This window comes from Solanum dulcamara, chromosome 7, assembly GCF_947179165.1.
Source record: "Solanum dulcamara chromosome 7, daSolDulc1.2, whole genome shotgun sequence".
Lineage (NCBI taxonomy): Eukaryota > Viridiplantae > Streptophyta > Magnoliopsida > Solanales > Solanaceae > Solanum > Solanum dulcamara.
In genome coordinates, this window is record NC_077243.1 from 52,377,747 (window position 1) to 52,405,705 (window position 27,959).

Genomic DNA, 27,959 nt, shown 5'->3' on the forward strand with positions numbered 1-27,959 from the left:
AATTTAAACTTTTAAATGGTGTTTAAAAGCAAAACTGTTTTTTCTAAATAAAGGAAAAAACGAGTTTGAGTTTAAATGATTATTTATGGTCTTTATTGCCTCTTAAAATGCCCTCTTGATGGCCCTTATGACTGATCTTATTACACCAAAATTGGGTGTATAAAAGGACATCTTGGAGGAAGAAGAAGATCATTCTCTTCTAGAAAAAAAATACTCACTTGTTCACGTAAGTTTCGGATTAAGAAGAATCGGTCAGAAAAATAGTAACAAAAAGACTACAACTCTAGAATCCTTGCTTCTAGACAAAATTTGTCAAAGATTCAATAGGTTAGTTGTTCTTTACAGTTTGATCAACTTATATTAGATAGTTATAATGTAAGTTTCGTGACATTGTGGTATGCTTCCGCTGCGTATGAATATATACTCCAACAAAGTGAACCTTAAGGTCTATTCAACGGCAAAAATTGTCCAATGAAGAGATGCTGGATATTCAGAGGCTAAATAATCTGTCCACGCCAGACATTAGATAAACTCTAATCACAGAATGCAGGGTTCTTGGCCAACCTGGTCATGCTCCACATCATTCTATCCAATCACAAATGTGTGCGACGCAAAATTAGAGATTCCCTTGATGGAAAATTTCAAAATTATCGAAGCAGAAAAATACTCTAATTTGTATATGTCGAAAGAGTTCCAACTTTTATACATAGACAGCGTAAGCTGCCAAGTACTCACATGCTGGCAGTAATAAGGTCGAACAAAATCTCTCAACGATAGTACCAAAAAACAGCAGGTGCAGCTTATGATACATTCATTCACCACCAAGAAACTCCCTTCCCCCTCAACCTCCAAAAGAAGTGGCAAAAAAAACACTAAAACAAACAAACACAGAAAGATCCACGATCAGATTATTTGCATAGAGTAGATCCTATTTGACATTGTTTACAACAACAAAAAAAAAATTCTCACCAGATAGGTTACACATTATAGGGGTAACAAACCTGAGATACTTCTTTCCGCAAGGGCTCACACCCTAAAAATTCTCCATTCTAGTCGGTAAAAAAATTCCACATCAAGGAATTGCAAATCCCTTAGAATACAGTTGAAATATGTGAATGTTGGTAGAGCAGGAAACCACGACCGGATTCACGTGCCCTCACTTTTCTGGAGCAATACTCTACATTTGCACTTTTTCCTGCAGTATAAGACATGACAGTGAATCTTGAAGCAAATGATAGCGTATACTCAAAACAGTCTTCACTCTCACGAAAGAAAACCATCAACTCATAACATCACCTGCTTTCCCTATATGAAGACTGTCACAAAGAAGTCTACTTTCAAAAATTTGTTTTCATTATATGCACTGCCTGGATCGGAAACTATCATTTGATAAGAGAGAGCCTGTCAAATTTTCCAATCTCTTTGCCCCAGCAGTAGGTCTAAGGACTGTGGTATTACCCACTACGGAGCATGGATCTGTCCTGTTATCTCGACTCCCTGTGCACCACCCACCGGGAACAAACATGCCTTGACCTCGAAACAGGAGCTCATTGTCAATCTTGTCAAGCACTGGATCATCTTGATGAAACTTTCTCGCAAATGGGGCATTACTGTCAACCATCTTTTGCATGTCATCAAGTGTAAGGTAATGAGGATGCTGCTTTGGCGGGTTATCCCATGATATAAAGTGTAGATCACTGTTTACTGTGGTATTGCGGAACTCCTGAGCATTACAGATGACAGTGTGGAAATAGCCCTCTGGAGTTGAGATGAAATTTGCATAGTACATAAGTACAGTTCGAGGCAAGTTGTCCCATCCCCATATGCAGAAGTCAACAAAGGGTCGAGAAAGGGCCATCCAAGCAGATCCTGTAAAGATGCAAGAGCAAAATTTTAGCAAGTTTGTAGAGTCTTAACAACGGAAAAATCTAGATGAGGAATAAATGAAGATATTGTTCCATATGTTAACTCTTGCTCATCATCTTATCCTTTCCATCCCTCTCAGAATAATCATAACCAAAAGTAAAGCAATAAATGACAGTTCCCTTAAATAAGAACGCTCCTTCAAAAGTGCTACAGAGCTGCTAGAAATTTATGCTGAACGTAAATAGATAACCTTCAAAGATCTTGTTTTTTTTGAGAAGGTAACAGACCTTCAAAGATTTTACTTTTAGAAGACCTAATAATCTTTAACCAATGCTTGATCAAAATAAAAAATCTTTAACCAATGAGTATATTCACCAAAAGAGAATTAGATGAAAATAAACTGTTCACCACGTTGTCTAAGTCAGTACTACTCGAACAAACAATGTAAATATGCTCCTTAATCAAACGTGTCAGTACAGACATTTACATCCACCCCATACTTTTTCTTGGTTGAAATTGTCCATCAAACTGAAGGAATAGCACAAGAAATATCCAAGTTGATACCATACAACACAGAAATGGGGTATGAAAAACCAGGGCGTCAAGAAAGATGTGTTTTTTTCCAAATGTTCGGCAGCAATTGGGCCAATACTGAAAGCTAAAACCTTGGGGAAGAGAAGGATCACCTATACTGGTTGGTGTTTTACGCAAGTACTCGGGCAAAGACTTGAAGAACCTCCTTTTGCATTGCCAGCTAGCTATGCTCTTTTGGTGGGAGATTTTGAGATGGTTCGGAACAAGATGGACAATGCCAAGCACTCTGAAGGAGGCACTATGCAGCAGTGGCTATGGAAAATGGAAGAGAAGAAGCAGCGCATGGAAAGCACTCAAGTGGATTAATGAAATGAGAGAAATCAAAAAACTTTACATGGAATAGAGAATGACTTTGTACATTTGATGATAGCCTCTTATTCTGAGTTATCTGTTCGTGCATCCAAGAGTTTCTGATTTATATATAAGATTGGTTATTTTTCATAGAGAATCATATCTTTTGTACGTTATATACTTTTTGGTAGTCTACTTTTATATGAAAGTTGTTCCCAACACTAATAAAATTATTTACCTAATCAAAAAATTGTATAAATGAGTTGTTTCTATGTTATATATATGTTAGCAAACCAGCATGTCAATTCTCTTCGTGTCTTGCTTCAATCCAATGTGACAACTGTAACAAGAGGCATGATTTAATGCTGCAGAATAAAACTGATGTGTGCGCATTTAATCTATCACTTTAAACAGCTTCCGTGAAAAAGACCCTAGAGTTTCAGGTAAGCAATACTTCTCTAATACAGTCTGCAAATCCTGCATCCACAGGTGTTGGGAACACTGAGAACCATCCCAAAAACAAATGTGATTGCTGTTGAAATCATGAACCAATTCCTTCACTTAAAAGTATCAATGTATCATAATGTTTGTGTATAATACTGGGATTTCGAGTCATCTGCATCGTGCCAAACATGGTCTTTTTTTATCAATCTCAACTACCATAACCTCTAAACTCACATGGAGCTCAAGATATTTCCAAGAAAGTTCATCAAAGCAAGAAAAGTGGAATCCTGTTGACTACCAATGCTTCTCTATAATAAATTACCAATTCCAATTTTCATTCCTGATTCAAATCTTCCCTATACTTGCGATTTCTTTGATATAGTTCAGACATCCTCTGACCTTCTGTTTGGACTCTTCTTATACCTCCTGCTGAAGGTTTAACTGAATATGTTGTGACTAAGAAAAGCATCACTTTTCTTTTTAATTACAATATAGTAGAGAGTTGTCTTGCTTCCCCTTCCACGCCGGTAGTCATAGTATTTCTCCTGTAGTTTCTTGTCCTTCAATTTCTATTACTGTCTGTTGTACTTCGATGAGTGCACTATTTTGTTGTAGTTACATTTCCTTTTTCAGAATGCTTTATCATGCTTTCTTAGTATTTTGCCATGATTTCTTCACTTCCATTATTTCTTTTTCGATATGTTTTTCCTTGAGCCAAGGGATTATCAGAAACAACCTCTCCACCTTCCAAAGTAGTGGTAACACTGAATATATTGTTGTTGTTAAATAACTAACAACATTTGCTCGTCCAGCATCTTGTCAGAGAAAGAAGTCACAGGTGAAACTCTAACTTCATTAGGCACAACAGTTGAATGTGCTTAGTACGAAATGTAAAATCCTCAAGCATCTCATCCATTCATAAGAAAAAAGGATTCCCTATCCTAAGTATATTTCTTATAAGGTAAAAGTTAAATCTCTGCCAGCAAGTCAGAATTCAGGTTTACTGGTGTAACACCATGGATACCACACAGAGGAATACAGAGCTACACAAAACAGAGGAACTACTGTATATTTTTCTGCTGAATGAACTTGATTTGTCAAATTTTTCAAACTTTCCATTTAAATCACCTCATCTATTAAGAGATCTTGCGATAGAAAAAATTCAAGACAATTCATTATAGCAAATGGCGGGTTGGAATGAAATCTACATGCCAGCATATGAGAAGCATAACAAGGGCAAAAAAGTTCAAAATCTTTCAGCCCAAGCACAGAAAGAAATGATGCCCAAATCACCTGTAAAAAGCTTGAAAGCTGTAGGCACACTTCTTCTCTGTGTAATCCAGAAAACATCAGATTTCTTATTCATGTACAACCCCGGATCAATGATGATTGGCTTCGCCCTTTGAAACCTTCAGATATAGAAACCAATGAAGTAAAAATCACTCAATTTTTATATCCCTAGTCAAAATCATGAAATAAGGAAAACATACTTACTCTTTCCATCCAATATCACTAGTATGATCAATGAAGTTAAGATCCCGTGGTAGATGCGAAAATGCATGAATAAGATCTAATCAGGCAAAAGGATTCAACACTCAAATTAAACCCCATTAATAGAAAAATCTCAATAAGCATAATTTTCACAAGAAGTAAGGGCTCACCATCTTGAGTAACAAGTGGGTAATCAGAAGCACTAAGGTTAATAAACCAATCCCATTCCCCACCTTTTTTCAACAATATAGCAGCAGCATGTAGTGTATTAGCCACCATAGTTGGTCCACGATAAGTCACAAGATTAGCTTTAGTAATCATCCGTACATTCTTGAATTTCCTAAAAATTTGATGATTCACGACAAATTTATGCAAATCAAGCCTCTCCTCAGGCGATGACTCAGCATCAAGATGCACAACATACTGGTTATTGGGGTGATAAAGAGCTTGAAGGGTGCGCCTCAGCATGCCGCCGTCTCCGGCTGAGCCGGAGATGAGATAGGCGAAACGTGGAGGCGCAGAGACGGCGGAAATGGGTAACGATTGAAGCTTTGATTCGACAAAAATGGAGGCGGACGAAGGCGGCGTTGTATAGTGGCGGTAAAGGGGCAGTAGTGGAGTGCCATTTGGTGAAATTAAGGTTGTGAGAAACAAGATGAAGAGGGAAACCACGGAACCAATAGCAAGTGGAAAGATCCACTTGCGTTCTGTTATTGGTGGGTATTTCAGGTGTTTGTAAAAGCTTCTGAGTTTCTTCATTTTATAAAGTTTTTAGTGGTGGGTTTAAGAAGAAAGCTGATTTAGAAGAATTGTGTTCAAGAAATGTCAAGTTCAAAAATGGTGGAGAAGATATGAAGATGTTTTATTTACAAGATATATAAAAATACAGATTTGATGAATAAGAGTTGTAACAGTGGTAGGTGAAAGGATGAAAAATGAAGGTTGGAGTTTTGCTGGTATGGCATTGGGGGACACTGTTTGTATTTTTTTTATTTGATTGCATGATTAGGGTTAAAATAGGAAAAACTAAGTAATTACACCAACTTAGAGTAATATATTTACTATTATTACTTATACTTTCACAATATTATGTATCTTATTATTAATTAAGAACTTTCTATCAAATACATGTATTTTTATTATTAAATACACTAAAATAGAGGCAAGCAAAATTAGATAATACATAATATTAATTTAATAAAATAGATCCCTAATAAATATATTTTTTTTCGTTCACTTTTATTTGTCTACAAAGTAATTTGTGCAACTTCTTATGCATATTTTCTTATAATGTTTATATTACTAATATATAATTTTTAATAAATTTGAAAAATAATTTAAAATAAGTAATTAATATTAAGAATAAAACAAAAATTATAAATTGTGTTCTCTTGATTTCAACCAGCAAACAATTCAACATTGCTTATCTCATTTTTTTTTAATCAACAAAAATGCTACATGCATAAGTTAAGCAAGTAGGGCTGTTCACAGTTTTGGTTAAAACCAAAACCAAACCGAAAATTTAACCAAACCGAATAAAAAACCGACATTCAGTTTGGTTTGGTTTGGTTTGATTTTAAATTTGAATAACCGATAATATTTGGTTTGGTTATGGTTATAGAAAAAAATAACCGAATAAATAACCGAACCAAACCGATAATTATATACTTAAAATTTATAATTATTTATATGTATAATATTAGTTTTTCATAAATAATTAAAGATATTTTATACATTTTAATTATTAATTTAATATTAATATACTTATTTTTGAGGCCCAACAATCCAAACTCAACTCTCAAGCCCAATTATAAATTCTAATAAACACTAAACAGCGGTCCAAGTCCAACAATCCAAGCCCATTAGCCCAATTCTAAATCCTAAATTCTAAATCCTAAATTTCTAATAAGCACTAAGCACTTGAGCAGCAGGCAGCAACATAAAGTAAAAGTTAAAACTTTAAAACCCTAGTATCTGTTTTCCTTTTACATTTTTGTTCCTCTCACGTTGGTTTTTCACAAAGTCACAGACTCACAGTCATAGACTAACAGTGAAGGCTCAAGAGCAACCACAACTCCTCAACCCCAAGTATAAGATTGTCAAATTTTGAGAAGGTTTGTAAGGAGTTTTTCAAATTTTAAATTGATTTTAAGTTGTTTCATTTTCTGTTTTGAACCTCTGTGGGTCGTGAAGAAAAAAGAGCTTCATAAGAATTTGAAGAATGTAGAGAGAGAATATTTGAATTATCTCGGCTAGTCATAAACCGAATAACCGAATCAAACCGAACCAAACCGACAATAACCAAACCAGTTATTATTTTACTTGATTTGGTTATGGTTTTAGACATTTAATAACCGATTAAATTGGTTTGGTTATTGTTTTAATCAATAACCGACCCAAATCGAACCATGAACACCCCTATAAGCAAGAATCCATAGAAGAATAAATAATATAATATAATATAAAAATTAGTAATACATGATTAAAATACTAAAAAGATAAAACTAACCCTCATAAGTCATAATAGTAAAGAAATTAATTTGTTTAAAAGTAAAAAAAATAATAATAATAATATATATATATATATATATATATATATATATATATATATATATATATATATATATTACACAATATATACTAATATGTAATATATCAACTAAATATGCAATAAGAAATGATATGTTCATAACTAATTCATTTATTATTAATTTATTCATAACTTTGTCTCCAAATTAAATGATCCCTAAGAGTCAAATAAATTTGATTCATGGTAAACAACTTTCATTTGAAACTATCAAATTCAATTTATTTATTTTTTGTATTTTTTGTGTTCAACCAAACTAAAAATAAACAAAAAAGGAAGTGAGTATATTGTGGTAATATTATTTCTGTGATGCGTGTTATATATATGTATTGGATTAATACAAACACAAAATTAAATTACTATTTTCCCTATGTGGAAGTTGACAGTAGAGAACATTGTTGTTGCTTGGTTTTAGTTGGGAAAATGTATGTTTCAGATCTGAAGTGTCCACATCTTTTACTCCATTACTAATGGAATCACTTTATGACTCGTGAGCTTCTTTGAGTAATTCGCAAGATTTCCTGGCGACTTCCGTTTTTATTTACTTGTCAAATATTTTTTAATTTGATTTATCTTTTTAACATAAAATGGACTTTTTAAACAAATTATTTATCACTCCATACCCCTTTCCTAAATAATTTCTTTATATATCCCTTCGGCCAAATTAATTACCCCTGTACCCCCTTTAATTATTTTTAAATTTGCATGCTAATGTCATGCTGATGCCAGCGTCCATCCTACATGATACTGATAGGGTATCATATATCGATGGAGTATCACAGAGAATTAAGCTCAGTTCTATATGATATCAATATGGTATCAACATACCAGATAGTATTACAAAGAATATATTTACTAATTAGTTTAATAAATAAGATTGTGATTTTAATAGTTTTTTCTTAATTGTTTTATTTTTATTTCTTAAAAAAAGAGTTCAATCATATATGATACCGATAAGATATCAATATATTGTTATGGTATCATTGAGGATTTTAAAAGTGTCTCATTAAGGATTTTCAAATATCAATATAATATATGAATATATTGTGGTAGTATCATTCATGTAATATCGAATGACTTATGAAAACCTTTATGATACCATCACAGTATATATATACTATGATGGTATGATTCAACATTCGTATGAAACGATTCTTAATGGTGTCATGCCAGTATATGATAGTTTTCATGGAAATGTAGCTGAAAGATTGAAGTAGACATCAATGATACCATGACAGTATATAGATATACTGTGATGATATCATTAAGGACTCAAGCAGCCTCAATAATACTATATCAGTATGTTGATACTGCGATGGTAACTAGTTCGTGAATCTCAAGCCTTGGGGGTATGAATTGTAAAGGGGGCACATACAACCATCAAACTAGAGACCAAAGCAGGGCTCGACAAAATAAAAAGTATCATAGTACGTCGTCCTTCCCTGAAATGGAACTTTTATGTTGGAGCAAGAACTAGCATGAAATCTTTCGAATGGCATAATTGTCCGACACTACGTTCCTCGATCTTTTAAGTGGTAGATACTGCAACGAACATTCTTGGTTGAATGTACCATCAGTCTTAAGACTTGATAGTACAGTCATAGCCTGGTCTTCCTCTATCTGCTCCAATTTCTCCTCCTGCACTCAATAGTCAATCAATTCATTTTTTCACTTTCTATCGCACGTGCCTAGATACTCAAAAATAGGTTTTTTCCTAAAGAAGAAGAGGGAGAATGAGCACAGCCCCACTAACAGCCCGCATTTCCGCCCAAAAGAAATGGAAAGTGCAGGCAGCTGGTGGAACTCCTCAAAAGTTGTAGAGGTTATTTCGATAAACCGATGTATGAGCTGAGGCTCCCATGTCCCGCTGACCTTTACCGACTTTCGGTGGACGAAGAGCCAACGAGTTTGGTCGAACAAAGTAACGAGTCTAAGGTTACAGAAGCCTTCGCCAACTTTAATAGGGTCACCAATCTAGCCTTCAACCCCTCAACAATAATGGCACAACCTACGGGCTAAGTAGCGCCTCAATGGGAGTCTTTTTTTCTTCGCGATAGTGTAATACCATCCGAACTCCCACTTAGAATGGTTAATGGACAAGGATTGATTGTCTTTCGAACATCGAATCTCGAGTACAAGTGCCACATAGGTACTTTCCAGCTTCTCGAGGATTGCGACGTCCACCAATGGGCAATGAAAGTCCTATCTCGCCTTCCGGCGGATGGAGCATTCGATCTGTTTGTTATTATTTTTCTTTTATAGAACATGAGCTTAGTTTTTTCTTCTTTTTTTGTATGTTTAGAATTTTTGTCGATCAGTCTTAACTTCTTCTTTTTTTAATTCTTTTAACAAAATTTTATTGGGTCGAGGCCCATTTTATTAACAGAAAGAGTAATGCTAAATGATCGAAAATTTTTGGCCAAACATGTAGAAAGACTATACTAACCTTTTGCCTCCAAAATAAAGTTACTACTTTCAAACTCTAAGATTGTTTGGTTTTGGTGCAAGTTCTGCTGGGATTAGTTATGCTAAAATAAGTTATGATGAGATAAGTTATGCTGAGATTAGTTATGTTGTCAGTAGTTTTTATTGCTTATTTGATTGGTCATATTCAAAATGATATTCATTGCATAAATTTTAGGATAATACACAAGTACCCCCCCTCAACTATAACCGAAATCGCTAGGACACATCTTAACTATACATGTATCCTATTATCCCCTAAATTATTTTAAAGTGTAATAAAGACGCCCTAAAACCTATATGATCACTCACATGAAAGGAGGTGCTTTACACTCGCCTCCACATCAGCGCATCGTCAGATCTAAAAAAGAATCATCAGATCTAAAAAAATATTTTTTTTTTAAAAAAGAGAATTTAATTTAAATTGTGTTCACCATATATTGCCTAAACTAAATCTCTATTATGCAAAAAAAATAATTGAATTTCATGCTAAGTGTTTGTGTAAAAACAAAAAAGAAAAAGAAAAATTATTTCGATATTATACAAATTGATGAAATATCTGAAAAAAGATCACCGGCAATTTAAGTATGTTGTGAAAAAAATATTTATATTTTAAAAAATGATAAAATTGGGCTCTATTTCATAATGAAAAAAAATATTTTAATTAAAAAGATATCAACTTAAGTTTTAATGTTAACTACTTATGTGTAGTAATTAATAATGAAAATGTTCCATTGAAAATGAACATGCGTCCAAATTAGTCAAACTTTATGCTTTTTTTTTGTCTCTCACTTGCTTCAAAGAGAGTGAATATACTCTCCGTGCCACCTCAGCATTGAAGGGTGTGTTTATTACACTTTAAAATAATTCAAGGGGATAATAAAACTCATGTATAATTAAGGTGTGTTTTAGCGATTTCGGATATAGTTGAGGGGGGCTACTTGTGTATTATCCCTAATTTTTAAGAATAAGTTGTTTGTTTACAAAAATATCCTCTAACTTATTTAATTAATTAATTAATATATATATATATATATATTATTTAATTAATTAATATATATATATATATATATATATATATATATATATATTCTTTGCAAGTTTTAGTTATTCATTCCTAAAAATAAAATTTTCATCTTATTTAACTTAAATATTTTTATTTATGCATTTTCATGATTGTGTCACGTGTTTTTAAAATTAAACTTTCATCTTATCTAACTTAAAAATAAAACTTTTATTTTATTTAGCTTTAAATAAAATTTCCATCTTATTTAACTTTTAAAAAAACATTCCTCTTATTTTGCTTAAAAATAAAATTTTCATCTTATTTTAGCTTAAAAATAAAACTTTCATCTTAAGTTTATTAAAGTAAAAGAAATAGTATTATTAAAATTATCTACCTTTTAAAATTATCTACATTTTAATTGATATACAAAATATAATTTTTAAGTTAGTATAAACTATTAAATTAAAAATATGTAATTTAGTATTGGAGTGAACATTTTAAGAGAAATTAAATATGAATAAACATAAAAATTAGAAATAAATTCAACTTATAATATATTCATAAATAGAAATTGTATTTATAAAATGTAATTTTTTAATAGAAAAATATACTATTATAAAAACAATGATTAATTAAAGTTATGAATGTTATTATAAATCTATTTTAAAAATTATACTAATATACATGAATGTAAAAGTGGTGTATAAAAGAGAGTTTAAGGGATATTTTTGTTATTTTACATCTTTATTTCAGAATAAGTTATACTGAATTATTATTCTACCCATAGAGGAATGATTTATTCCAGTACTAATTGTTAATCCTAAAATAAATTATTTTAGCCTTTATAATCAAACAAGAAATTAAAGGCCACTCAAAAATTATCCCACATAAACTTCTCTTATCTATCACACCAGACTACCCTAAAAGTAAGTGCAATGAAAAATTTTATGCTAAACGGGTCACAACTATCATTAGTTGTATGAGGGGATTATTTAATTGGCATGGACCCACTACATCATTTCACTTCTTCTTCTCTCTTTTTTTTTCATGAAACTTTGAAACTAACTTTATTATATATAAATCATAATTCTTTAAGATATTTTTGGATATCGTTGTCATATAATTTTTAATTTATCACATAATTTATTTTATTATTATTTAAAAGTCATCTATTTATAAAAATTATCATGTAAATTTTTTTTAATTTTTATCAAAAAGTCGTTCAATTTTAAAATATATCACACAAAAGTTAATTTTTAAATTATTTTTTTTATGATTTGAAAGTCTTCCAACTTTGACCAATTTAACTAGAAAGAAAATTTCGCCCAAATTTTAATATTTTGTATTAAAAAAATTATGACATGAAGCTAAAAAAAATATGTTAATTACATTGAGAATAATTTTAGAAATATCTGTCGTTAAAAAAATGGCTCACATGTACCTCTATAGTTACACGAATAGTTCAGATATAGCTCTTTTGACTAACGAATGTGAAAAAAATAATTTTTAATTTATTCATTTTAATTTTTTATTAATTAAAATTCATACAGGAGTATATTTGATCCTTCTTGCAAATTTCAAGGATATATTTGATACTTCTCACATGTGATTTGTTTTTTACGTTTTTGATTTAACGCTTAATTTGGGTCTAAATATCTCTCTTATGTATCTATTTGTTTATCATTATTTAAGTTTGTTGTTCTTATTTCATTTGATGCTTTCATTATTTAGTGTAAAAATATGACAAATAAAAAGATAGAAGTGTTAATCGAATAAAAGAGAAAAAAAGAAAGAAAAATTACAACTAAAATTATTTGTTGTAATATTATAATTATTTTTAGTAGATGCAAAAGAATACGGGCAACTATGGTAGACTTTATAAGAAGAGGAGTGAAAAATAAATTGAGAAAATTACCTAACTATACACTTTATATTACTATATTTACTATTATTCCCTACCATTTGTAAAAATCTCAAAAATCCCTCTTTTTTAATTCTCTCTCCAACTCACCGATACATCCCATTCCTTCTCCCCAACTATCCTAAATTCACGCCTAATTTGAAGCCCCATATACAACGGTTTCTTTTTGAATTTCAATCCATGTTTTTCTAAAATTCAAATTTCTAAATAAGGTAATTCAATTTCTTCCTTCTCTATAATCTCACTTCAATTCCATCTCCTTCGATTTTCCATTGATTTCAACTGTATGTTTTTATTGATTTTAATCTTCTATTCACTGATACATATGGAATCATATCCATCATTTAGTGTTGGTCTCACACAATTAAATCAAAATAAAAAAATTCTTGTTTCATCGGAGTCTGATTCTTCTGGTGAAGGGTATAAAGAGATTAGATCCAAATATCTCAACGATCCATTAAATATGGATACTTTACATGCAAAATCGAAATCTCAAATTGCAAAGTCGAAATCTATAGTTCAGCAATCACCTCAAAAAGCAGAGGAGAAAGTCGAAGGTGTTACAACACGACCTAATCTTTCAAAGGTATGAATTATTCAAATATATCAGACCTTAATGCAGCGAATAAATGCATCAGACTATATGTATCAGATATCTTTTAACCATATCTGATATAGTCTATATGTATCAAATTTCTTTTCTTGTATTTTAAGTGTTGATAGACATTTCATATGTTGATACATAAGGTTCTAATAAGGTTTTTGCTATTATGTACATGACACATAAGGTCTTCAGCTTTTTACGATTTTTCTGATACATAAGGTTTAATGCTTGATACATAGATTTTTTTGATACATAAGATTTAATGTTTGATACATAAATTTTTCTGATACATAAGGTTTAATGCTTGATACATAAATTTTTAGATACATAAGGTCACTTTTGTATCATATATTTTAATGTATCAGATCAGATGTACAATGTATCAAGTTCAAGTTGTATTTAATCATTTTTCATGTCAATGCAAGGATTGAAGTACGGCCAAGGATGGTTATGTTAGCGAAAATGACGATCCAAAAAAACCTTAGAGAGATTTCATCTCTCCTAGTCAAGGAGAACCGATGGACGTCGAGTAGTTTTTTTTGTTTTTGAATTTTATAGTAGTAGAATGTACAATTTTGTTTTTGCACCAATAGTAAACTTTTGTCTATTCAATAATTTAACAGACTTTTATTAGATTCTCATGTATCAAATTCGAATTTAAGATGAAAATTTATGTATGAGATTCTCATGTATCAAACTCGAATTTAAGATGAAAATTTATGTATCAGATTCTCATGTATCAAACTTTACTGCTTCTGATATATCTACAACCTATATCAATACAAGATGTTATGTATCAACCACAATTCAGTTGAAAACTAACACAACAATCTTCAATGTATCAACCCTTAATCTGTCGAATATGTCCAATGGTTATGTATCAGTTATTCTCATGTATCAAATTCAAATATAAGATAAAAGTTTATGTATCATATTTTCATGTATCAAGCCTTACTTCTTCTGATATAGTCTATATGTATCAGATTTCTTTTCTTGTATTTTTAAGTGTTGATAGACATTTCATATGTTGATTCATAAGGTTCTAATAAGGTTTTTGCTATTATGTACATGACACATAAGGTTTAATGCTTGATACATAGATTTTTCTGATACATAAGGTTTAATGCTTGATACATAAATTTTTCTGATACATAAGATTTAATGCTTAATACATAAGTTTTTCTGATACATAAGGTTTAATGCTTGATACATAAGTTTTTCTGATACATAAGGTTTAATGCTTGATACATAAATTTTTCTGATACATAAGGTTTAATGCTTGATACATAAATTTTTCTGATACAGAAGGTTTAATGCTTGATACATAAATTTTTCTGATACATAAGGTTTAATGCTTGATACATAAATTTTTCTGATACATAAGGTTTAATGCTTGATACATAAATTTTTCTGATACATAAGATTTAATGCTTGATACATAAATTTTTCTGATACATAAGGTTTAATGCTTGATACATAAATTTTTCTGATACATAAGGTCACTTTTGTATCATATATTCTAATGTATCAAACTCCTATGCTCTACTTTTTGAATTTCAGGAAACGTGACCCAACACTCATTAAATGTGAAGCTGTAGCAGAGATAAGCATTAAGCAGGAGCTTTTGTTCTCCATTCAGTTATATATCCAAGCACCGAAAGGGGAAATTAAATAGGATTCCTCTTCATCGTCTTCCATCGGCGAGACAGTCACCTCCGCCGCCATTCCGCCAATAATCCTATGCTCTGTTTTTTGTTTTTTTTCAAGTCCATCATAACTGTTATGCTTTGTATGGGTTAATTCCCTTATTTAGCTAAGTAATTGACTGAAAAAAGGAAACTTAACTTGATTTACGTTACCTTTCCATAAATAAATCAACAACATTAATTATTATGTACACAAAACGTGATGTTTTAGAAACACCACTAATGTATCAGAAATTTGGGAAAAATCAGGGAAATGGGTAATTTAAAAAAAAGTAGGAATAAGTTGTAATTGGACTTTTTCACTATGAAATTTAGGTAAAGTACCCAAATAAATTTGATCATCAAGATCATGACTTTTAAATTTTATAAACACCTTTTTTAAAATAAGTTTTTGCCTCGCGCTAAACATTAATTTAGCAATAGTAACCTTTTAGCCTTCATAAGTTATTTTAAATAAAATATTATGCTTCAATTTATAAAAAAAAAAGTTGTGAAAATAATCAAATGATATAACTACAATTCTTTTCATGATACAATTTTGACATAGTTAAAATTTACTTCGAATAAAAGAGTTATATGACAATAATCACTTTAATAGTTATAACGTGTGACTCTCTTGGATGCTGTTAACTAGGGTCAACAATTATGAACTATATGATTTTTGTAATTTTTATATATAATATGTCAATGCCTACCATGTCTAAAGTGTTTTGAGTTTGGTTGTCACTATAGAAATATTTTTAAATTATATTCAAAAAATTATTTAAGTATGTAGTTTAAATTTATTTAAACATAAGAATTATTAAAATTACTTATCCAGAGTTCATATCAATAACAAATATAATTAATGATTCACTAGTTATCAAATCGACATAATATTGGGGCGCAAGAATACAATATTAATGTGTGACTTTCTTGAGTTTTTGTTAACTAGGATCGACACTTATGAACTATAAGATATTTATGATTTCTATAATGTGTTAATGTCTACTGTATGTAAAGTATTTTAATTTTGAATGTTGTTATTGAAATATTTTCAAATTATATTTTAAAAAAATACTTAAATATGCAAATATTTAGATTTAAAACTCTTAAATATTTTTAATTTGAATTACTAAACGTTCCTTTAATTTAAATATACAAAATTTTAGATATAAAACTCTTAAATATTTTTAATTTTCTATATCCCATCCAGAACTATCACTTTTCCAAAAGTTAACGACTGCCATAATATGAATTCATTATAATCAATAATATTCATCACTACCACAATATTAATTAATTACATAATTAAAATTATTATGATTTATATATATATAAATCAGCCCAAAAGACTAGATTTTCAATCTTTAGTCAATATTCATCCACAGTTTCTCTAATTTGCATGCTTTCTTATCAGTCATTAGTTACTTATATTTGTTCCTTTTTCGTTTGCAAAGAATAAGCAGCAAGATCAGGACTTGTCAACTGATATTTCCCATTCTTATTTGAAGCTATCACAGATAGCCAATATTTTCAATAACAAAGCTAATTACCACTTGGCAGATTTTTTCTCTTCTCTTCTCTTCTTTGCAGGTTTTCCTTATTGGTGCCCTGAAGGTGTTCGACGAAATTCCTCAACAAAATACTGCTTCATTAAATGCAATTATTTTTGGATTTTTGGCCTAAGGATTTGTTCAACCCAAGATCTGCTACCCGCACAACCCAAAGGTCGTTGTGAACAAACCTTGACAACCAGGTTCATTTCAACTGGAGTTGGTACCTCCGGTTTCCATATCTTTTCCTATCTATTCCTTACTCATACAATTGTAGTTACATTTTGCTGAATTTAAACCTTTGAATAATTTATTAGGTCATACGCATTTTCGTGGCTTTGGATAGTGATGATAAACTAGGATAATGTTCTCACTCAGGGACGGGGATGAGGGTTAGGAGGGGTAAGTGGGTTAAAGGAGCGTCTAGATTGAGAGTAGGTTCTTGGAACATTGGGACTTTGACAGGAAAATCCATAGAGCTAGTTAAAATTCTAAAAAAGAGGAATATTAATATAGCTTGTGTACAAGAGATCAAATGAATAGGTTCTAAAGCTAAGAAGGTAGACGGGTATAAGCTTTGGTTCTCTGGTAGATCGAAGTATAGGAATGGGGTAGGCATTTTAGTAGACAGTAATTTAAGGGATCAGGTGGTGGAGGTTAGGAGAGTCACTGATAGGATGATGTCGATTAAAGTGGTCGTTGAAGGGACCACGTTGAACATTATTAGTGCTTATGCGCCACAAACAGGCTTAAAAGAGGAGGATAAGAAGCGCTTTTGGGAGGATTTGGAAGAGTTAGTAGGAGGCATACCGCCTACTGAGAAGCTTTTCATGGGAGGGGATTTTATTGGGCACATCGGGTCTATTTCGGGAGGATATGATGATGTGCATGGAGGCTTCGGCTTCGGTGACAGAAATGGAGGAGGAGTCTCATTTTTGAAATTCGCCAGAGCTTTTGGGTTGGTGATAGCCAATTCGAGTTTCCCAAAAAAGGAGGACCACTTAGTAACCTTCCGGACTGCGGTGGCTAAGACCCAGATAGATTTTCTACTCCTTAGGAAGGATGATAAAGACCTGTGCAAAGACTGTAAAGTCATTCCGATCGATAACCTTACGACCCGACATAAGCTCTTGGTGATGGATTTAGGGATCAAGATGACGAGGAAGAAGAGGGTCGGGGATGATCGACCTAGGATCAGATGGGGGAGCTTGACTACGACTAGCGCCCTGGAGATGGAAGAGAAATTGAAGGATATGAGGGCCTGGGATAGTAGTGGGGATGCGAACACTATGTGGGATAGGACGGCTAATTGTATTAGGGTTGTAGCAAGGAAAGTGTTGGGAGTTTCGATAGGTAGTCGTGGCCGGCATCGAGGGGACTGGTGGTGGAATGGAGAAGTGCAAGGGAAGGTGGAAGCAAAGAAGATAGCGTATGCGAAGCTGATAGAAAGCAAGGATAAGGTGGAGAAGTGGACAAATATGGAACTTTATAAGATAGCAAGGAAGGAGACGAAGTCGGCGGTTTCGACGGCAAAAACGACAACTTTTGAACGCCTTTATGCTAAACTAGAAGAAAAAGGCGGGGATAGGAAATTATTCAAGCTAGCCAGGGGGCGGGAGCGAAGGGCACGCGATGTGGATCAAGTGAAGTGCATTAAGGACTAACATGGAAAAGTATTGGTAGAGGAGACCCTCATTAAACAGAGATGGCAGTCGTACTTCCATAAACTCTTGAACAAGAAGGAGACAGAGAGATTGTGGTGGGAGATTTGGAACATACAGGGAGGCTTTACGATGGTGAGTGTTGAAAGAGTATTTCAATCAAAGAGATTAAGGGTGTTGTGCGTAGGATGCGTTGGGGAAGAGCGACCGGACCTGACGAGATTCCTGGTGAGTTTTAGAAGAGCGCGAGCCCGGTAGGTTTGGAGTGGCTAACTAAGTTATTTAATGTCATCTTTAGGACAACAACAATGCCCGAAAAATGGAGGTCGAGCATATTAATCCCTCTATACAAAAGCAAAGGGGATATCCAGAGCTGCAACAATTATAGAGGTATCAAGCTTCTAAGTCATACTATGAAAGTGTGAGAAAGAGTGGCGGAGATGAGGGTTCAGAAAGGCGTGTCTATTTCAGAGAACCAATTCGAATTTATGTCGGGACGCTCAACTACAGAAGTCATCTATCTTATGAGGAGACTGGTGGAGCAGTATAGGGAGAGAAAGAGGGACTTGCATATGGTATTCATCGATCTAGAAAAGGCTTACGATAAAGTTCCACAAGAGATACTATGGAGATGTTTGGAGGCTAAAGGTGTACCTTTGGCATACATTAGAGTGATCAAGGATATGTATGAGGGTGCCAAAACCAGGGTGAGGACAGTAGGAGGGGACTCAGAGCACTTCCTAGTTGTGATGGGGTTGCATCAAGGATCAGCCCTTAGTCTATTTTTATTTGTCTTGGTGATGGATATATTGACGAGAAAAATTCAAGGTGAGGTGCCGTGGTGTATATTTTTTGTGGACGACATAGTCCTGATTGATGAGACTCGTAGCGGAATTAATGCTAAAATGGAGGATTGGAGACACACCCTGGAGTCTAAAGGGTTTAAGTTGAGTAGGACCAAGACAGAGTACTTAGAGTGCAAGTTCAGTGAGACACCTCAGGAGGTTGGCACAAAAGTTAGGCTTGGTGACCAGGCCATCCAAAAGAAAAGTAGTTTCAAGTACCTTGGGTCTATCATGCAAGACAGCGGAGAGATTGACGACGATGTCACACATCGTATTGGGGCAGGATGGAAGAAATAGAGGATCGCTTTCGGTGTGCTTTGTGACAAGAAGGTGCCACCACAACTTAAGGGCAAGTTATACAAAGTGGTGGTTAGACCGACTATGTTATATGGGGCCGAGTGTTGGCCAGTTAAGGTCTTCCACGTTCAAAAAATGAAAGTTGTAGAGATAAGAATATTGAGATGGATGTGTGGGTATATCAGGAGCGACAAGATTAGAAATTAGGCTATTCGGGACAAGGTAAGAGTGGCCTCAATAGAAGACAAGATTCGGAAAATGCGACTGAGATGGTTGGGCATGTGAAGAGGAGAGACATAGATGCCCCAGTGAGGAGGTGTGAGAGGTTGGCCATGGATGGTTTCAGAAGAGGCAGGGGTAGGCCGAAGAAATATTGGGAAGAGATGATTAGACAAGACATGACGCAGTTACAGCTTACCAAGGACATGACCTTAGATAGGAGGGTGTGGAGGACCCACATTAGGGTAGAAGGCTAGTACATAGTCTCATTATTCTGCCCTATTAGTAGGCGCATTAGCGCACTATAATTTTCTGTGTGGAGGACTGAGATTAGGATAAAAGGCTAGATGACTCATCCTTTACACCATAGTAGTTGTAGTTCTGCTCATTATTTTTTGCCATTTGATTTCTGCATTGTATTGTTGTCTATAGTTGTGGCGTCGTGGTGCTTTGATTATCTTATTTATTTATAGTAGTTAATGCCTCTTTCTTTTCGTACCATTCTACCATGACTTTCTCACTTTTGCTATTCCTTGTTTCCATCTTGTTTTCGTTATGATTGTCCTTATCTGACCTTTTATCTTGTTTTCCTTTTGTTTTCCTCTCTTGAAGCCGAGGGTCTTTCGGAAACAGCCGCCCTACCTTTCAAGGTGGGAGTTAGGTCTGCGTACACTCTACCCTCCTCAGACCCCACATTGTGGGATTATACTGGATTTGTTGTTGTTGTATATGGTGTTTCTTTAAGCATAAAAATGAATTGAATAGAAGTAAGAAATTTTCCAACAAAGAAATAATTAATCTGTTGTAACAAGTGGATCAAGCATAACATTGTGGGAATTTTTGTACATTTTTCTATATATATATAAAAGGTATATCTGGGTCAATTATATAATTGTAGAGATACATGTGTGACATATTTATTTTAATAAAAAAAAATTAATTTAACACAAATTTTCACTTTCTCTATCGAAAAATGTATACTTGGATCATTTGTATAGCGATAAGAATATATGTTATTATTTTTTAAAACAAAAGGTATATAAGCTCCAAATCGTAAAGCTCCAAATCAGACTATTATTATTATCTGCATCTCATGACATCGACACATTGATAATGCAACCCAAGAGAGACAAACATGAATGTGTGAATTTCTTGGGCAATTGTTAACTAGGATCTCCACATATAAACTATATGATTTTTATAATTTATATACTTTGTCAATGTCTATCATATCTAAAATGTTCTGAGCTTTGATTGTCGTTGTTGAAATATTTTTAAATTATATTTAAAAAATTTATTTAAATATGTAGTTTAAATTTATTTGAACATAACAATTAATAAAGTTACTTAATTAGAGTTTACAGAAGCGGATCTACATACAACGATGGGGTCGATGTATATCCTATTTGTAGATATATAACCTATGTAATATTGATTTCACTTACAAAAAATGCTATGTACTCACGGTTCAAAATGGAGTGACACCCGAAACTTGTGAATTCTAGATTCACCTCTCAGAGGTCATATTGATAAAATAATATAAGTAATGATTCAAAAGTTATTATATTCACATTACATGTGGGATACAAGTCTACAACATTAATGTGTCACTCTCTTTAGTAGTTGTTAATTGGGATCAACATATATAATTTCTATAACGTGTCGATGTTTATCATATTTAAAGTGTTTTGAGTTTTAACTTCATTATTAAAATATTTTAAAATTATATATTTAAAAAATTTATTTAATACATAGTTTAAATTTATTCAAAATAATAATTAATAAAAATTGAATTCATATTGATAATAAATACTTATAAGTAATGATTTGGAAGTTATCAAACCAACGTAATTGAAATTAAAATTTGTTTAATCATATATTACGGAGACCAAAAATTATCTACTTGAAAATATGGCAATTTTTACTAGTCGTGTGTGTGTAAGGAAATGTTGGAATTTTTTTTTTAACCATAGGTTACAATTTGAAACTTGACCAATGAAAATTAATAAAAAAAAATAGTTTACTAATTTGATGGTCATGGAAATCGAATACTCATACACAATTTTTTAAATGAGTTTATGTACATATGTATTTGGTATATATGAAATATTTTTTTGGATCAGAAGAAATTTTCCTCTCATTCTCATATATACTTATGATAAGTTATACTTATATTTAATGTATGTGATAATAAATTTAACTTTTATATATATATATATGTATGTATGTATGTATGTATGAGTAATTAAAAATGAGGAGAAAGTCAAGATTAATTATGTTTATGGAAAAGATATGGGTGTACATTTTTAAAGTATTGGAAAAGAAAATATAATTTTTAATTGATAAGAGAGATTCAAATTTGGAAGAGAAGGGTAAAATTGACAAAAATAAAATCCATTTCTAGTGTGAACATGTAATCTTACTCCATTTGGGCCATTTTGGCCAATTTTTTTTTAAGAAAAAATTACTTGATTGAGTGATTTTTAAAAATTAATTACTGATTTTAACTATATTTTTTATTTATTACCATTTATAGCAATATTATGATAAATCTACACTTGTATTAAAAGTGAATTATGCATACAATATAAATGTATTATAAGTGTTTTAAAATATATATTATGTTTGTGTAGTAAGAAACTAACATAATGTATTATAAGTCTATTAAAATATGTGATAAATGTATTATCCATTTATAAAACTTGTATTATATATGTTTTATAAATAGTTCTCTGCAATATGTATTAAAACTATATTATAAATTTATTATAAGTGTTCAGTAAAATTATTTTTTTATTGCTATAAATGGTAAATATTTTCTTAATATTGTATATTTATGTAAGTTTCCCTTTTTTTAACGAAATTTGTTGGGTTAAGGCCCATTTTATTAACAGAAAGGGGCTAAAAATTAGGGATAAATACACAAAATGAATTCTTTAAACAAATTATTTAGAAAAAAATACGCGATATGACAAACCTTACTACTATATTACACGTTTAGGGTATAGTTTAAAATAATGAAGGCTCTCATCAAACATAACTATCTATTTACGCGGTATGACAGATCTCGCTTGTCAGATATAGAAATATATATTTATATCAGTTACCATTATATAATTTTTCTGACAAATATACATATACAATTAGACAGATATACATATACAATTCGCCCCTCTCCTCCCTCACTCGATCTCGCTTTCTTCTCTCCTCCCTCTCTCGATATCACTCACCTCTCTTCTCCTCTCTCTCAATCTCGCTCGCCAGGTATATAAATACATATGTATACCAGTTACATATATATAATATTTTGACAAATATACATATACAATTCAACAAATATACATATACAATTCACATCTCGCTCACCTCTCTCTTCCCTCTCTCGATCTCGCTCACCTCTCTCCTCTCTCTCTCAATCTTGCTTGCCAGATATACAAATACATATGTATATCAGTGTTTGTATATTTTGGTTTATAAATAATTGTGAGTATAACATTTGTATAATTCGCTACAACTTTTGTATAATGGAAAAATTATGTTTACCATTATAAGTAATTAGGGAAACTATACCAATATAAAGTAATTATGCTTAAAAGGTTTCCCGTATCTGAAAATTCTCCAACTATTTACCACCCCATACCCCACCCCTAAATAATTTTTTTGTGTACCCATTCGGTCCAAACTTATTACCCCACCCCTATATGTAATATATTGTCATGGTATTATTGAGGATTTTAAAAGTGCCTATTAATGATTTTCAATATCATGATAATATACGAATATACCATGGTAGTATTATTCATGTAATATCGAATGATTTAGGAAAATCTTTATAATATCATCATAGTATATATGTTATGATGATATCATTCAACATTTGTGATGGTATCATGTCAGTATATGGTATATACTTAAAGGACTGCTCATTGGTGAATAATACCATGCCATTATATATGATATTATGTGATGACATCATTGATATTCACTTACCGCGATGGTATCATACATGATTTGAGGAGTGTTACTGATTATATGAAACAATTCTTAATGATATTATGTCAATATATGATGGTATCATGGAGATGTCGCTGAAGAATTGAAGCAGACATCAATGATACCATAAAATATATCGATATACTGTAGTGGTATCATTAAGAACTGAAACAAACCTCAATGATATATCATGTCAGTATATTGATACTGCGATGGTATCTTGGTTGCACTCTCATGCTTTGGAGAGTATGAATTGTAAAGGGGTATTTTGTTTGTAATTATTTTTCTTTTATAGGGCAGAAACTTAATTTTTCCTAAAAATTACCTTTGAACAACTAGGTTTGGACCACATATACCCTCCATTTCATTTTGGTAGTAAAACTACCCAAGGACCACAAATGTCCTTAAACTTAAAGGTCCGTCTTTGTGCTGATATGACATCCGATGTGGCAATCCAACTAGGATATGCCACTCCACCTTGGATGTATCCTCCGTTTGAAGAGGGCCAAAATTTATCCTCGGTCTATTGAATTTGGACGACATATATCCTCCATTTTTAAGTTCAGTTTTTTGGTCCAATATTTTGTCCCATTTTTATCCACTTTTTTTTTTTTGTCCAGTTTTACGTCCAAATGTAGTCAACATTATGCCCAGCTTTATACATCATTTGTAGGGCATTTCTATCCACCTTTTAAGACCATTAGTTCGACTTTTGTAATCCCATTTAACGTTCAGTTTTATACCAGATTTCTTTGAAATTTTTGACCAACATTTTGTCCCGTGTTGTTCCAATTTTTTGATTCAATTTCTACTCAGTTTTTTTGTTCAAGCTTTTTAGAACAATATATACCCAGTTTTTCAGATGTTGAACTCACTTTGTAACACCATTTTAAAATTTTTAACTTGGACATAAAAGATCAACACAATTAAGAAGATAGCCATTCCAACAAAAATCGTATCAAAATAAGGCCAAATTACCTTCAGTTTCATTTTGGTAGCAAACTACCCTTGCCTTTAGCACAAGAGGCTCCGTTGTAATGGCTATCTTCTTAATAGCTCTTGATTGTGTTGGTTTTTGATGTTGAAGTTAAAAATGGGGTTGCAAAATGAGCTCAACATCTGAAAAACAGGGTATAAATTGGTCTAAAAAGCTTGAACAAATCTGGGTAGAAATTGAACCAAAAAATTAGAACAAAAGATTACTGCCAACTTAGCATTCCTTACTTCTTAGATTACAACTTACAAGGGAACAAAAGCTTACTGCCAATACAATGAACTTAAGAACTCAAAAAAACTGAAACAAAAATGGGACAAAAAATAGACTTAAAGAACTCGGGGACGTATATATGGTCCAAATCCAATAGTTCGAAGATAATTTTGATCTTCTTCAAAGAGGATGGATCCTAATTGGATTGCCACGTCGAATGTCATATAAGCACAAAAAAGGACCAGTTAAGTTGAAGGACATTTGTGGTCCCTTGTGCTAGACGAGGGTAGTTTTGCTACCAAAATAAAATAGAGGGTGTATGTGGTCCAAATACCATAGCTCAAAAGTAATCTTAACACTTTTCTGTTTTATTAATAATCAAAAGAAAACAAACAAAAGGTATGATCCTAAAAACAATTAAGAGCCCGTTTGGATGGACTTAAAAAAATAACTTTTACGTATGAAGTGCTTTTAGAATTTTGAAGTGCTGAAAGTTATTTTTATAAATAAGCAGTTGAGTGTTTGGATAAAAATGCTTATGATGTGAATTTTAGGATTAAAAGAATAAAAAAAGGTAGTTTGGGAATTTAGTTAAAATATAAGAAATGTAAAAGTAATTTCCATGGTCAAAGAAAATGACTTTAAGCACTTTGGAAAAAAAAGTTAGGAATCCTAACTTTTCATTTTTTACTGACTTTAAGAACTTTATGACTTAAAGTCAGCATTAGACAAACACGTCCAAAAGCTAAAAAGGGGCTTTAAGTTGGTTTTGACCAACTTAAAGCCAATCCAAACGGGCTCTAAAAACTAAAACTAAAAACAAAAGCTAAAATTACGAAAGTAAAGTTTGCAACACTCTTCGACCCGTTTGAATTGAGTTAAAAAAAGTAATTTAAATAGTGCTGAAAGTTATTTAAAAAATAGGTAGTTATGTGTTTGGATAAAAGTGTTGCAACTGAAAAAAATCGTTGATGTTTGGATAAAAGTGTTGTTAGACACTTTTTTTTAATCAAAATATCTGAAATACTCTTAAAGCTGTTAACATTATAAGAAGTTGATTACTTTTAGATTTTTATTTCTAAAAAAATATTTAAAACAAAATTAATTTATATTTTAATTTAATTTCAATATAAACATATTATTTCAGTTAATTTTATATATACAAAACTTATTTTAAAGTTTAAAAATATATAATTTGAATAAAGCACATGAAAGATTTAAGATATATTTTTAATTACATTATAAGTATTAATATTTGCCTTCATTCACTTATTTCTTCATTATCACTAATTATTTATAAGAGGAATAGTGAAAGAAGGACAATAATATATGAATATATTTCAAAAATAAAAGATTTGATACAAATAGAAATGTTAAAATGAGAGAGAAGACTTCACTAATACAAAAGTGGAAATATTCAAGTAATACAAACATCAAGCATTACAAATTTCCTTAACAATCATATCACGAAGTCCCATCCAATAAGTATCACTTTGGTCTTCCATATTTTCTCCTATATTGTTAGCACTTGAAGTTGTGCCTACTTCGGAGTCAATTGATGGAATATATCTCTCATCCTCAACCGTTTGAAATGCATCATTCATATTGTATTTTTTTCTAATATAATTGTGAATGGCCATAGTAGCAAGTACGATGTCCCTTTGAGTGTCAATGTTATAGTAGAGCATGTCTCGCAAAATAGACCACCTTGCTTTCCAATCACCAAATGTGCGTTCTACTATATTTCTCCATAAAGAATGCAAATAGTTAAATTTTTCGATGCGTCCTCTTGGCTCTTGCAATTGTCTTTTTAATGATGGCTTAGGAAACATAGTAGAATCCATATCTTGTGGGTCATCACTTTCATCACCCCCTTCATCATTAGGATTATAAAGTGTTCCCTATCATCATCAATATCATTTATTCTTTTTTTGTCAAAATCTACCCCAATTTTAAAAATTTGTTCTTGATTCGCGATATGTGCTCTTTCTCCTGTAGCAACAATATTAGAAAATAATGCATCATACCAAAATCATATGAGCGAATGATCTTTATTCCTAAATTTTCTATATCGAACATCCTCCTGTAACAAAAGATAAAAGTCAAATTTAACTAAATTGAATTCAACAATAGAAGAAGAAAGACATATAAAACAATGTAACAAATGTACCATAATTTTTCGCTTCCACCAATCATCATCAGTCATAATTGTATTTTTGGTGGCATCCCATCTTATACCTGTATCCCTTCTCACCAATTGCTTAAAATGAGTCCAATGAGTCCACTCGGCTTTCATGCTATTCCAACAGTTTTTCATTTGTTTTTGTTTATAGTGTCTCCCTTTCTTTTTATTGAATTCATCAAGTCATATTTTTTCATCCATTTCTAGATAAATGAGTGTGTGGTTTATTTCCTTAAATGAGTGTGTGGTTTATTTCCTTTCCTAATCTCTAATTCACACAACTCTATAAATTTGAAATGGGCATCATCATCCCACTTAGCATTAGATTGTCCCATATTAGTTGCATTAGTTTGTCCCATATTAGTCGCATTAGTTTGTCCCAAATTAGTTTCTTGAAGTGTAATTGATTTGAAGATGAAACCCAAAGCAATTTTCAAGAAAAGTTATACCAAATAAGATGACAGTGTTGAGAATCAAATGGAAAATCACATCCTAAAATTAATAAAATATTTTATCCTAAGCTTGAAATATGCCTCTTATCTAAACATGCAAAAATGGAGACCCCACTAAACAACTAGCAGTAGGCTTCTTTACTATAAATAAAATTGATTTTCCTTATACTCTCTTCTTTCTATGTTCCTTTTTTACGGCTAACAATAATTGAATGCAAAATCTCATACTCAGAAACTTCAATTAGCTACAGTCCCATTATGAAAATGGAACCTTTAACAAGTTAAGAAAAACAAAAAACAAAAAATACATAATCAAAACAAAATAAATTAAAACACATAAATGAAAAGAAAATGCATAAATCAAGAGAGGATGAAGAATATCTTACTTCAATGTCGATAATTTCGAGAAATTTATGTGAAAAAGAAGAGAAAAAGAAGAACACGGAAAATGTATGCTGGAGAGAGGAGAGAGCGCAACAGCCAGCAGTGAAAGATACTTGAGGAAAAGAGGAGGTAGGATCTTATTTCACTAGGGTAAAGTTGGAATTATCAAAAACAATTGAGGGTACAAAAGTAATATCCTTGGTCAAGCTTA

General features: G+C 31.8%; 1 protein-coding gene and 1 pseudogene across 4 annotated transcripts; both read right to left on the reverse strand.

Moving 5' to 3' along the window:
- Positions 1-672: 672 nt before the first annotated feature.
- LOC129895814 (beta-glucuronosyltransferase GlcAT14A-like) lies at positions 673-5,668 on the reverse strand. Of its 4 annotated transcripts, none has more exons than XR_008767856.1 (5): positions 4,857-5,668; positions 4,690-4,765; positions 4,489-4,604; positions 1,002-1,869; positions 673-872 (listed from the first exon to the last, which is right to left on the reverse strand). XR_008767856.1 is itself a non-coding variant. In XM_055971588.1 (4 exons), the coding sequence occupies exons 1-4, from the start codon at positions 5,443-5,445 to the stop codon at positions 1,355-1,357; spliced, it is 1,296 nt and encodes a 431-aa protein (XP_055827563.1). In that variant the 5' UTR covers positions 5,446-5,668; the 3' UTR covers positions 874-1,354. The 4 variants fall into 4 exon arrangements, 1 of the variants encoding a protein (XP_055827563.1); XR_008767857.1 differs by having other exon boundaries at positions 970-1,869; XR_008767858.1 differs by lacking the exon at positions 673-872 and having other exon boundaries at positions 874-1,195; positions 1,297-1,869.
- Positions 5,669-26,090: 20,422 nt separating this feature from the next.
- Positions 26,091-27,473, reverse strand: LOC129896046 (uncharacterized; annotated as a pseudogene).
- Between the last annotated feature and the right edge of the window lie 486 nt (positions 27,474-27,959).

Excerpts from the sequence above, each read along its gene's own strand:
- LOC129895814 (XM_055971588.1), bottom strand. The coding sequence starts at position 5,445 with ATGAAGAAACTCAGAAGCTTTTACAAACACCTGAAATACCCACCAATA. Across the intron at positions 4,766-4,856 it reads CCCACTTGTTACTCAAGATG|ATCTTATTCATGCATTTTCG; the intron begins GTGAGCCCTTAC and ends TTGCCTGATTAG. Across the intron at positions 1,870-4,488 it reads AGCTTTCAAGCTTTTTACAG|GATCTGCTTGGATGGCCCTT; the intron begins GTGATTTGGGCA and ends GCATCTTTACAG.